General features: G+C 40.8%; 2 protein-coding genes across 2 annotated transcripts in view; both read right to left on the bottom strand.

Moving 5' to 3' along the window:
• Positions 1-450: 450 nt before the first annotated feature.
• On the bottom strand, positions 451-6,761 carry LOC112075479 (zinc finger protein Gfi-1b-like). Its single transcript, XM_024142477.2, has 7 exons — positions 6,335-6,761; positions 5,938-6,005; positions 4,520-4,867; positions 4,144-4,304; positions 3,579-3,719; positions 2,219-2,384; positions 451-1,825 (listed from the first exon to the last, which is right to left on the bottom strand). Exons 3-7 carry the CDS (start codon positions 4,791-4,793, stop codon positions 1,698-1,700), a joined length of 870 nt encoding a protein of 289 aa, XP_023998245.1. The 5' UTR covers positions 4,794-4,867; positions 5,938-6,005; positions 6,335-6,761; the 3' UTR covers positions 451-1,697.
• A 3,857-nt stretch (positions 6,762-10,618) lies between these two features.
• The window catches only part of LOC112075480 (EVI5-like protein), a 40,216-nt gene continuing 38,070 nt past the window's right edge, over positions 10,619-12,764 (bottom strand). The window contains 1 exon segment of the mRNA XM_024142479.1: positions 10,619-12,314. Coding sequence (XP_023998247.1) covers positions 12,006-12,314 — 309 coding nt within the window. The 3' untranslated portion in view covers positions 10,619-12,005.

Below are 12,764 nucleotides of genomic sequence, written 5' to 3' on the forward strand. Positions count from 1 at the left end.
AATATAAATGTTTGAATTTATATAGAGTCCCTCCTGCTGGACTAGGTTACATACCGGCCTGATTGGTGATTTGCCAGTTGAAATATCYTCCTTACCACCTTATATGCTTTGGTCTGATACGTTTACGCCTGATATGTCATGGCTGTCGTCATGGCTGTCTGTGCATGAAGCTGGAGTACTCTTTCCTTAACCCATTGTTGCTACGATGGAGAGGGACAGAGAAAGAGGGTGCGATGAAGAGAGACAATGAGATGCTCCAAATGTAAATGGAAAGCACGGTACAACATGCATTGAAGATACTGACATTTTTATTCAGTGTCAGTCACCACTCATTGCATAAACTGGCAGTACATATGTCTTTGTGATGTCTTGGTCTGTATACTGATTAAAACTGTTTTTAAGTCTTGAAACGAGATCAGGCTGGGTGTCAAATCAGTGTTCATTTGAGAATTCCCATTCCAATTAATTTATTGAATTTGAATTAAAATAGTAGACAACTATAAACAGTACCACCATCAGGATGTTACACTACAGACAGTACCTARAATAAGTATTCACCCCCTTTGTTATGGCAAGCTTAAATTAGTTCAGGACAAAACATTTACTTCAAATCGAATTTATAAATTACATTGATTCGCTATGTGTGCATTAACAGTGGTTAACATGATTTTTGAATGACTGATCCATCACTGTAATGTACCCCATACACATAACATAACTGTAAGGTCCTTAAGTCATCCCTGCTCAGGTATGTCACCATGAGGCTAATCTTGTCCCCAGCCGGCTCTCTCTCTGTAGCAATTAAGCCTGGGGATGAGGTCACAATAAGGCCAATAGTGATTTTAAAACCTAAACCTAAAGCATGTATTTTAAATGATGTATTTACCTGTGTCTGGGTGTTCTTCCTCTGTGGTGCAGTGGAGGGCTTGAAGGTCGAAGGGATCAGGTGTTTTAGTGCAGTGCTTTTGGCTGTGCTTTTATAGGGTAGCGCTGATAGAGAGGGGGCTTTCTCAGCCCATCACAGGTATTTAAATCCAGGTAAATGTTTTGGTTCCAAAGAATTAAAGAGAATGAAGATAATGATTCATTTCCAGAGAATTGCAGAGGACCTACGCGGACGTTGCACACGGTTTAACTACTTTTATCTCAAAGTGACATACCTTTAAAACCACCCCGAGAGGTAAATCATTAAAAAGCAAGGGAGTTTGATCACTAAAAAAKCAATGATCATTCATTCATAACAATAATATCTTGTTGTTATCCAAATCTGAAAGTGGATAACAACCATTTTTAATGCACACACTTAAGAAAGCGATACTTTGGAATATAAATGGGATTGGAATGTTTCAAAGGTGTTTTCAACATATTTTCAGATATGACCCTATGATGACACTGAAAAAACAGATATATATGTAGGCAAAATATACAGTTGGGATTCAACTACAGTCAAGGTAKATGTTCGTTAGAATTTTTTGTGTAGCATCCTTCCCTTCTTCCATCCATCCCCAGCTTCTGTTTAGCTTGTCCAGTGGTGCCCCTTATAATGAAAACATTATCTGGGGTCAGCTATGACCATGTGAGGGTGTTTGAGTTGCTATCTATGTACAGTGGTTCTCCCGGTTGTGAAAACTGAGCTCAGATCAGCTCTTAGCCAGGGTCTTGACCTAAAGGTGGTTCTTCTGGTTTTGTCTCAGGTCCTATTTGCGCTGGAAGCCATAGAGGCAATGGTAGGGCTGGTTGCTACTGTGCTGACGACTGTGGGTGATGAGGTTGGAGCTCTGGCTGAAGGCTTTGCCACACACCTGGCACACATGGGGCTTTTCACCTGGAATAGAAGGGCAGAGGGGACATACTGTATTAAAGGGGAAGTTCACTCTTTTATAACTTAATGTTAGATGGTTCRTCACCCTGAAAGTGAGCCAGGAAAAACTGTAATGCATGGTTCGGTTGTCTTTAATTAAACAGCCACTACAAATTTCAGCTAACTTAATCCAAATCAATGAGAGTGGTAGGGGCATGCAGTGGCTGTTTAATTWATTTATTTTAAAAAGGCCAAATCACTTCCCACGTCGCCGGACTCTGGCATGCGGTCACTTTCATTTTTAACAGGCACCACATGCACCTACCACTCCCATTGGTTTTTAAAAAATATAAAAAATAGTTAATACGTTTCGAACGTGACAAGATCCCTATTTCCAGAAAATAAATATCGACTCACCTGTGTGAATGAAGGTGTGTTTTTTCATATCAGATTTCTGGTGAAATCTTTTGCCACAGTATTGACAGGGGTAGGGTCGCGTGTCAGAGTGGATTAGCAGGTGAGTGGATAGGGTGGAGGAGCGCTTGAACACTTTCCCACACACCTTACAGCCAAAKGTACGCTCCTGAAACACATGAGAACAAAGCATATATGGTTATATATTTTGTGAAAATAAATATTTATTGGGTTCACAGTTTCATGAGAATTTTTATGAATCTTTATTTTTTACACCAAACAAAAACAAGTTTAGGCCATATAGTAATGAATAGGGTATCCTGTGGTGTTTTTCCTGTATATAGTTTATAACTAGCATCAAACTCTTAGAACTCCCTAAAGTCGCTGTCCAGTGGAAATCTAATTAGCATTTAAAAAATCCCCATAAAAACCTGTCAGTTTAAGATAGAGAGATGTTGTTTTTGCATTGGATGCGTCTCAATCCACCACATCCGCCTATGTCGCACTTTCACATCTGAGGTGAAAGGTGACAGAGCCAGAGCGGTGTTTGTCAGACCATGAGACATCTTGAAAATCGGTCTTCTCACAAAATCATCTGTAGTGTTCGGAATGTCCTACAAACTATTTTGACCCCTCTATGGAAAGATGAGACTCTCACGAACATGTACATGTTTTTCTCTAGGATGCTCACAAGACTCGTCTGAAGGTCCCCTGGTACCAGCTGAAAAAAATGTATGGAAGTATATATGGAGACTATTTCATGTCCAAAATATGGGGTTAAATACACATATAATTTTTTTTTTTTTTATAAAAAATAATCCTGATCTTTCTTAAATCTCTCAGATATAGGAGAGACACCMCAGAACAAACTTCATTTTTATATTTTTGGGGGATTATCTGTTGTTCCATGCAGTGAATCTGTTATTCAATGCGTTTGTATGGCCTAATGACAGTAAAGACAAAAAAAATGTATTTGATACTTCAATGAGTCTTAAAATTCAAAATCAAATAGCTAAATGATCCTTGGTATGAACTTAAAACAATTCCATATATCTTAGTAGAACAGTAGTTAATAACTTAATTTCCAGTTTTTTAATGATATTTCCACACTATGAGGTGGAAATAACACTCTGAAATTGTGAAATTATGATAATGCCCTTTTTCTGTAAGAGCTGTATGAAAAACAAATGCCCGCAATATCAGCCTTCTCAGGTGGGATGGAACTTTTGTGCCGCATCATGACGTCACAATGTGATCTGATTYTAATAGACCTGACCCCAAACCTGCTTTAAAACCCTTTATTATACATGTAATGTGGCAGGCAACAGACCTTTATTGGKGTTATTAGGTGCGTTATTCCTACCTTGACCCTGTAGCTCAAAKCCAGGTCTGYCCTATWGCCGTACGGCTGACTGTGGGTCTTGATGTGTGCTGATGACTGCTTGTGTCTGCCACCATGGGACTTGTGGACGTGGGACTCCAGACTGGAGAAAGAAAAGAAACTCTGAAAAGAAAACAAACACTTTAATGTGATTTGCAGAWYSGGAGAGCAGTGCAGTAAATACYATTTACCTATTATCTTAATTTAATCCTCACACTGGTCTTCCAGTCAAAAACAGAATAGACAATCAAAGCACGTCAGACTTCAGTTTCTGCACTTTGACCTTTGGTTAATAAAAAGGCTGTGTGTAGGTCTATCCAATCACCTCAGTGGCATTCCAATGAGTCAGAATTATTCACTATCCATGATGGAAGCAAACATAGCTTTCTCTTATAACTAATATCAACCCTTTTTGATGGAGAGGATTGATGTTTAATAATTCACCTTTATTTATACAGGTAAATACATTAAGAACAGATCATTATTTGCAAATGACGACTTGTCAGAGGGATAGAATAACAAAACTGATTTGGGATCATCCACTAACCTTTCCACACAGTGGACATACAGTCCCAGTGGTCCTGTGGTCACTGATCTGGGGACAGTCTCTGTGTCGGGTCTCTACCAGGAGGGGAGAGCCCACCTCCTCAGCAGGGCTGCCAGGGTTCAACTGGGAGGGAGAGTGGTGGTGCAGCGCAGCTRTATCACCTTTAGATGGGGAATAGCAGGTGGTTGAAAAGTTACATTAATTAGCCCCGTCTTACAAGCAATCACTGATCTCTAGGTCTTGAACACATTGCTGTTTCAGTCTTAACTTTAATGAACATTGTATAATAATGAATGARTATGAGAGAACAATAATACACAAAWCTGGCAGATGTACATGAGCTTGTGTTAGCTGAGCCTCAGTGTTCAACACCTACCTGAAGACATGGGACTGGTGGGGTGAAGGTAAGGGGGACTATGTGAGGGAGGGTGGAGGGCTGGAGGTGGAGAGGGCTGTGGTGGGTAGGCCTCATTGTGTGTCACTAGAGACACTGCACTCTTRGGTGACGGCTGTCCCTGAAGGGTACCCCACTGTCTCTTGTCTGTTTCTGAGGGACCCACTGGCACCGGGGTCGTGCCCAAGCAGGGGCTACCTGCTTTGGGGCGCAGAGGGTGAGAGCCCCCCCTCCTCACCAGGAAAGAGCGAGGCATGGTGGGGAAGCGAGAAGCAGCAGGAGCACAGAGGGTTTTGTAGACTCAATCTAATGGAAGGGAAGTAGAAGGCCCTGCAATATGGAGTACATGAAAATTGACATAATAGTCCAGGTGTTATTCATATCAACCAACATACAGRAGGTGGCAGCAGTGCTTTGACTAACACGGTCACATACTACACTGCCGTATTCATAAAGCTTATCAGAGTATAAGTGCTGATCTAGGATCAGTTTTCAGATCATTATGAATAGGATAACAGGACCACGGGGGACCTGATCCTAGATCAGCACACCTAATCGGAAATGCTTTCTGAGTACAGGCCCTGGTCACACAACCACTCCTGCAGTAACAGTACTGTGGGTTTTACTGACACTAAAATTATGCAGACAACATTTTGAAACCATAAAAACGAACTCCATACTYAAATCAGTTCAAATATGCTGAATGGAAATACAGAGTATTTTCCAGCTGAGTTTTCCCAATATATTCATAAAGGAGGTAWTTTATTTGGCATTAAATGTCCGTTATGTCCGTTATGTTACAGAGACATCTCTAGGCAGATCGCCTCAGCCAAGTCATTGCACATACTCATTTTACTCTTGAGCTTGGTTGGATTGCTGCATAAACTGTGGCCASATATACTAGCACACAGTGTTATGAAACCATTCCACAGCAACTACCACCCAAATTCAACCAAACACAGCAGACCGTTATGTATTATCCCGACTCACCCTGTGAGCTCTCTCCCCTCTGGTTGCACAGCCTTACAGGTGGCAAATAGTAGAGCATTGAAGACGTAACAAGATAACAGACTAGGGGCAATAAAGCTCCCGAAAATATTAAAACTTGATTTATTTTCCTATGCTGGATTCATACTGTACTGGTTAAAAGCTTCAGATATCAAATATTTCTCATTTGAAGTATTCTATGTTACTAGGCAGAATAGTTCAATCTTTAGCCCAAGGGCCAATGGATCACTAKATAAAACAGAACACTTTCTACTGTGTAATTTTGCAGATACAGGGTGGCATTTGAAATAGCATAATTAAGTATGATGCAGATACACCGGTGGAGATGAATGATGATTAGATTGAACACATTGGCCGAATTAATTTGGTACGGTAAATGCAGAAAAACTCACCTTATAAAAGAGGAATGACAAATCTCTGCAGCTAGCCGTCTTGAAGATGATGTCTTRAGTCAAGTCACCTGGRGAGATGACAACAGAGCTTTGATTTTAAAGACGATGATGATACTGTACATGATCATTTCCTGAAAGCACAAAGCAAAAATAAACTCCTAATCTTAATTGCAGGATGGAATTGAAGACCGCAATAAGTAATTTATGCCTTTATGGCTAGCAATGAAAATTTGAAAACCTCACTACTAAAAAGTGTTTCAAACAAACTTACCAGATAACGTTTTTTAAAAAGCATACAAATCTTTCACAAAGCAAATAGGCAGAACAAATACATTCTGGCTCAAATTCTAAATGAATTTAAATAAAATATCAAAATATGATATGCCAAAATGTTTACCTTTCTCCTGAATCTCCCACTAGTGAACTAATGAAATTAAACAGGAAGCTCAAATCATGTAACATTACAGTAAAAATCTATCTTCCTATATGCTCAAGTTTAAGCTCTTAGCTGTATTCAGATGTTGTGTTCAGTGAAGTCCAATGACACTGATGGGGAAGAGCGTGTCTGTAGCACCGTTCCACTCAGCAGCAGCCACCTCAACCACAGAGCTTCCTCAGAAAGACCAGACAGACTCCACTGCTGAGCAACAGGCCTTTCTGCTGCACTAAAAATCTTTGCTACAGTATATAGGACCAAACAAGTCCAGATGTACTCGCTCTAATCGCTTCACTTTCAAATGACCAAATGTCCTCTTTGACTTGAGGTTGGTATACAAATCTCTAAATCAGTCTACTTCATTGTTATATCAAAATGATTCACATGATCGCAAAACAGGAAGACGTGTAGAAGTGAGGCAAGAGAAAACCAAGTAACAAGAAACTGGATGAGGGGAGGATGGTGGGGTCACTTGAGTAATGTGCGGCAAAGTGTCGACACACACAAGTGTTGAGACAGGAGGGGGTTTCAAAATGGAGGTTAGAGCAGAGAGCGATGGAGAGGGAAATCCCAAACAGAAATMAACTGGTAACCCAATGTCGTGATGAGCAGAACGGCAGAGAAAGATAAGAGAGAGGGACGGCGAGCCAGAGAGGATAACGGGTTCAATGGAAGATCACAATGGATTTTATATCCAAATGAAGACAGGGGTGCACACAATCAACACAACGCTCGAGTCAGCACAACAACACCGTACCACCTCGACATGGCATCTGAGAATGTGTAGTGTCAATGTTTATTTCATATCATCATCATCATCATCATCATCAAGTACAGAACACTGAAATGTTTTCATAATATTGTCATTAATATCATCTTTATTACTGTCATTAATATACTTGACAACACATTGGTAGAATTGCAAGAGAGAGTGAACAAGGTTGGAGGGAGTAAAGTGGATACCGACCTGCTGTTACATACATGAGAGAAGTCCTACACCAGGGTTGTGTTTGAGGCACCAAACGGAAGAAAAGTGACTGAAACCGGGAGGGACTTCATGGACTTGTCCAATAAGATACACACATTTTTGTTTTCTGTTGCAGAACYTTTTAAAAATATTTTACATTGTGTGCCCTAATGAATACAACCCAGGGTATGCATGAGGACACCYTCCATAAGGGGGAGTCTCCATGTTTTGTTTCTTTCTTCTTTGAGACACAGACAATGGCATGTATAGTGTTCCAGTTTCATTCTAACATTGTTATATTTATAAAATAAAAAAATCTTAAACATATTGGGGATCCTTCAGTCCTAGCTCAACAGTGGCCTTCACCTGAGATATTTTTGGTGAACACCACCCTAAACCAGAGTGAAAATGCTGAACTGTCTATGAAAATTGCATTTGATATACATGTAATTTATATACTATGTATAAATCTACCTACATTATGGCACTATATAAGATTTAAACAGGGAACCCTACCATTCGCCACACCCTAAGTTTTTTTTAAATAATCTTAGTTCAGATCAAAGAATAGCCATATCAACGCTAATCATAAAACTACATGGATGACAAATACTGAATCAGAGGGCATCTTCATGTGTATCAAAAAGTATTTTAGTCACAGTTATACCAGTTGTAGTTGGGACACTGGGGAACTCCGCGTCCGYGCACCATCTCTGAACAGCAGTATAGTGTTTGTGTTATGTATAAATTAGACACTGTCTGGTAGTGTCTAATAGTGCTGTAAAGTCCTTAAGTAAAAATACTTTAYAGTCCTACTTTGGTAGTTTTTTTGGTATCTGTACTTTACTATTTATATTTGACAACTTTAGGAATTTAAGTGGAGTAAAATGTACTTTTTACTCCATACATTTTCTCTGAAACCCAAAAGTACCCGTTACATTTTGAATGCTTAGCAGGACAGGAAAATGGTCCAATTCACACTTATCAAGAGAACATCCCTGGTCATCCCCATTGCCTCTGATCTGCCGGACTCACTAAACGCAAACGCTTAATTAGTAAATGATGTCTGAGTGTTGGAGTGTGCCCCTGGCTATCAGTAAATGATGTCTGAGTGTTGGAGTGTGCCCCTGGCTATCAGTAATATTAAAAAAAGCAAGAAAATGATGCCGTCTGGTTTGCTTTAATGTAGGGAATTTGAAATTATTATTATACTTTACCTTTTATATTTAAGTATATTAAAACCAAATACTTTTACCTCAGTAGTATTTATCTGGGTGACTCACTTTTACTTGAGTAACTGTCTATTAAGGTGTCTACTTTTACTCAGGTATGACTCAAGTAACTTTTTCCACCACTGACCAAGACTATACCGCAGGTTGACAACACACTGGCATCCGAACTCCCTCCCATTGCTAAAGTAATGCCTTAACTGACTGGTCCAGGATGTTACACCAGACAACAGTGATTTCAGCTGCTGCACTGGTTTTCCTCTAAAAGGTGGTTATTTGTAATACTTGAGCGAGTGAAAGATGGGCTACATGGCAGTTGAACCCCATTGGAGGAGCTCCCTTATTCCTTGGCAGTTGGTGACAGGTTCCCCCTTCATCCAGCATCATTGTGCGGCAAAAGCCAGGCACACACCAAATCTGAGTACATGGCATAGATTTGAACATAAGAAAAACAGAAAGCATGACTACAAAGTTGGGATGCATAGGCTTGGTGGCATAGCATTATACAGTACCTTAATACTACCAAGCAACCTTACAAGTGCTCACTAATACTGACATTGAGACAGAGTCTTAGCTTGCTACACTAACCACTCCAAGCATCCACTCCCATATTCCCAGAACAGCACCTCACTGCTTTAAGTCAAGAGGAGATCTAGAATCTTAGATCTATATTTAGGATCTATATCTAGAATCTTAGATCTATATTTAGAATCTATATCTAGAATCTAGGATATATATCTATGAATATATATCTAGGAATCTATATCTAGAATCTTAGGATCTATATTTAGAATCTATATCTAGAATCTTAGGATCTATATCTAGAATCTATATCTAGAATCTTAGGATCTATATAACACCCTATTGAATATATTAACACACATCCCCTGCAGTCTGCCTCAGCAAATCAACTGAATTATTGTGATATATTTATATTAATGCTTTCGTTCAGGTTGTCATATTGTATAATTCAATAATATTCCATACGTTTCGCTTCCACTGTTGTAAGAATGTAGAAATGTGATATGGGAAGTGTCTGCGCACACAAGTAAGACAACGCTCTTTCCATTTCCTTCCATCTATATAGAGTTTGTATGGAACCCTTTCTCCCTTGACATTGGGAAAGCAACCACATGGAGCTTCTTTCTAGACGGCCATCATCGATTCCCATGATCAACTCTGTCCCATTYATATAAACACAGAACATTTGAATGCTTTGGAAACATGACACCAAGCCGATGCATTAGTCTCCCCACTCCTAATGACTGAGCTAAAGCTAATTCTAACAAGCATTTGTCATATATTCAAGACTATTGGGATGATATGCCACATAGTTAGCCAGTGAGGTATATACTAGGCAAAATACTGCTCCCAGTCTGTTAATAACACCTGTGCATTTTAGCCATCTGAAGCTGTAGTAACAGCATGCATCAGATAGTCAGACATTTTCAGTCAACACGTTCAACTGAATGTTTCCATCCATCCCTAAATCCTATTGGTAACAGGCAGTAGAAAGAGGAAGTGTTGTCACAGTTGGCTGTTCTGGAAGGAGAGGTATTGGTAATTCATCATGCAGTACCATGACTGAGACGAGAACAACAGAACAGAACAACAGAGAGAGTGATGACCCTGGTCCAACTTGATCATGATATTTATGATGATCTGATCAGTACACTTGTAGCCTGTCTCTTATACACATCTAGATGTGTATAAGAGACAGGTGATGACCCTGGTCCAACTTGATCATGATATTTATGATGATCTGATCAGTACACTTGTAGCTCGTAAATTATATATTTTTTTTTACCTCTGATCGGTCAATTTCAACAAATTCTCATTCCCCCCCCCCCCCCGTAACTCAAAATGAACACCTTCACAACACTCACACAGCCTTTTGATGGACACATGGCAATCCGTCACAAACTAGTCAACCTCTAGCCTTACCGTTAGAKAAAATGAATGATTGACTGAGCCATTGCTGTCCTCTTACAAGCACTTGTGGGTTGTTATCTGCTTTTAGGGTTTAAAAATGCCTTAACACATTTCAAATAGGTTATAAAAGGAGTTGTTTATGCGTGTGGGTATTTCACAAGTCATAGGTAGAGACATCATTATGAAGCATAGCCATAACCGTTCGACAATTTCTTCACAGTAGTTTTCGCACTCGCATCTGATTCCTAAGGGGTGCAAAGTTCAACTGCATGTCGAGCAGATAGAACAGAACATAAAAGAAGACTGGGAGAAAAAATGATAATCATAGCAGCGTATTCGTTCTGTCTCTCTGGCACGCATCGTCATGGACGCCGTCCGTTGACACCTCAGCCTCGGGATTCAAGTTGGCACAAAGGACCAAGGGAACTCAACGTGTATAAAGTTTGGCCGCCGTTGGTATCTATCTTTATATTTGTATAGATATATAAAAAAAAATATTAAAATAAATAACAACATAAATAATAGCAGAAAAAAAAGAAAAAGATTTGGCAACGTGGAGATTTTTTTGTGGTTGACATGAGCGTAATTCACTTGCCTTGTTTCATTTGCAAGGCATTGAGACACACACAACATACATATTTCAGTAAGGTACATTGTTAATATTGATCTATGCATGTGATGTCATCTAGTAACATCCCTATGATATTGATGTGTACAAGTCCATACCATACTCCTCTTTTCCTACCTCTATCCTTCCTTCCTTCCCTCTCGCTCTCATTTTTTWAAAGTGTGCATTGTGAGGTTACAGTGGAGGGTTGTTTCCATTGTAAACAGGCAGTGCAGGTGGCCAATGGGTCTTCTTGGAATGATGGAATGACAGAAAGAGAGAGATGGAGAGAGAGAGAAAAGGAGGAGGAAAGAGAAAGAGATGGAGGGAGACAGCATGTTCCACATCTCGCTCATGGGACAGTACAGTACGAGCAGGGTCAAGCCCAACAAGTCATCCATCCATCTCATCTTTTACCGATCCCAAGTCCATATTGAAGTCCTTCCAAACTTGAGGGGAATCATTTCATCAAAGCGATGTCCTGTGCATCTCATAGTCACTGCTGTGTGGTATGGTTGGAGTATTGAAAGTTGAAAGGTTTTTTGTTGTTGTCAATTTTTAATCCTTTTGATTTTCTCGGCTTTCTGTGCGGAGAGGAGAAAGAGATTGAGGGAGAGAGAGGGAGATAAAGAGAGGGATAAGTGAAGAGAGATAGGAGTAAAGAGAGAAGTAAAAGGGGGAGATGGAGAAGAGAATGACAAAAAGAGGAGAGACCATGGCACCAACACGAAGGAGGAGGGGAGGATGTCCGTTACAGGTTAGAGTAGGAGTTTAGGGTGAGAACAGTAGTACAGTAAAGTTGGGGTGAGTACAGCATCTCTAATACTGAAGAGATGCAGAGTACAGTATCTTTAGTAGTCTAGGTCAGGACCAGGGAGTTCCAGGGACCTCCATGGCTCAGTTGTCCAGGACCTCAGCACACACCATGCTAGTGTAGAGCTGCTGCGAGGGGCCGTGGTGGGGGTGGTCCGGGTGGACCTCTGCTTCGCTGTCGGTGCTGCCCTCGCTGTCCAGCCTGGCCGAGGGGTGGGGCAGGGCGGGGTACATGGCGTTGGGGGGGATGGGGCTGGGGAGAAGGTCCTCATCCGAGCTCAGGTAGTCGCCTCCGGCCGACGAGGGGCTAGCTAGACACAGATCCGGGTAGCCCCCGCCCCCGTCCCGGGAACTAGGGGCGAACTTGGAGCGCTGCCCGCGGAGCTGCCTGATCTAAAAGAGAAAGAAATAATGTTATAGAAGATATTCATACCCGGGGATCATTATCACAGTCATCTAYGATATTACTGATAGCAAAAAGAAAGGCTTTTGATGCTGTTTCAGTTGGTGAGAAGAGTGTGTACACTGGTTGAAAAGTGACCCATTTCTATAGAAACCTGGTATGGTGGTCTAGCCTGCAGTGACAGGCACATCAGACTGGATTTAACCTTGTGGGTGTGTTCTAAATCTAGTACCTGGTATGTTGATAAGATCTGTCGATAAGCTTTACAGAAAGTCAGAGTACCTGTGGATTTTCAGCTGCCAGTACAGGTTGAAGTCTGTTTTACTATGAAAGAACCTGCTGAAGCACCAACCACCTCACCTGTGTGTGTGTGTGTGTGTGTGTGTGTGTGTGTGTGTGTGTGTGTGTGTGTGTGTGTGTGTGTGTGTGTGTGTGTGTGT

This window comes from Salvelinus sp. IW2-2015, unplaced genomic scaffold (genome assembly GCF_002910315.2).
Source record: "Salvelinus sp. IW2-2015 unplaced genomic scaffold, ASM291031v2 Un_scaffold3189, whole genome shotgun sequence".
NCBI lineage: Eukaryota > Metazoa > Chordata > Actinopteri > Salmoniformes > Salmonidae > Salvelinus > Salvelinus sp. IW2-2015.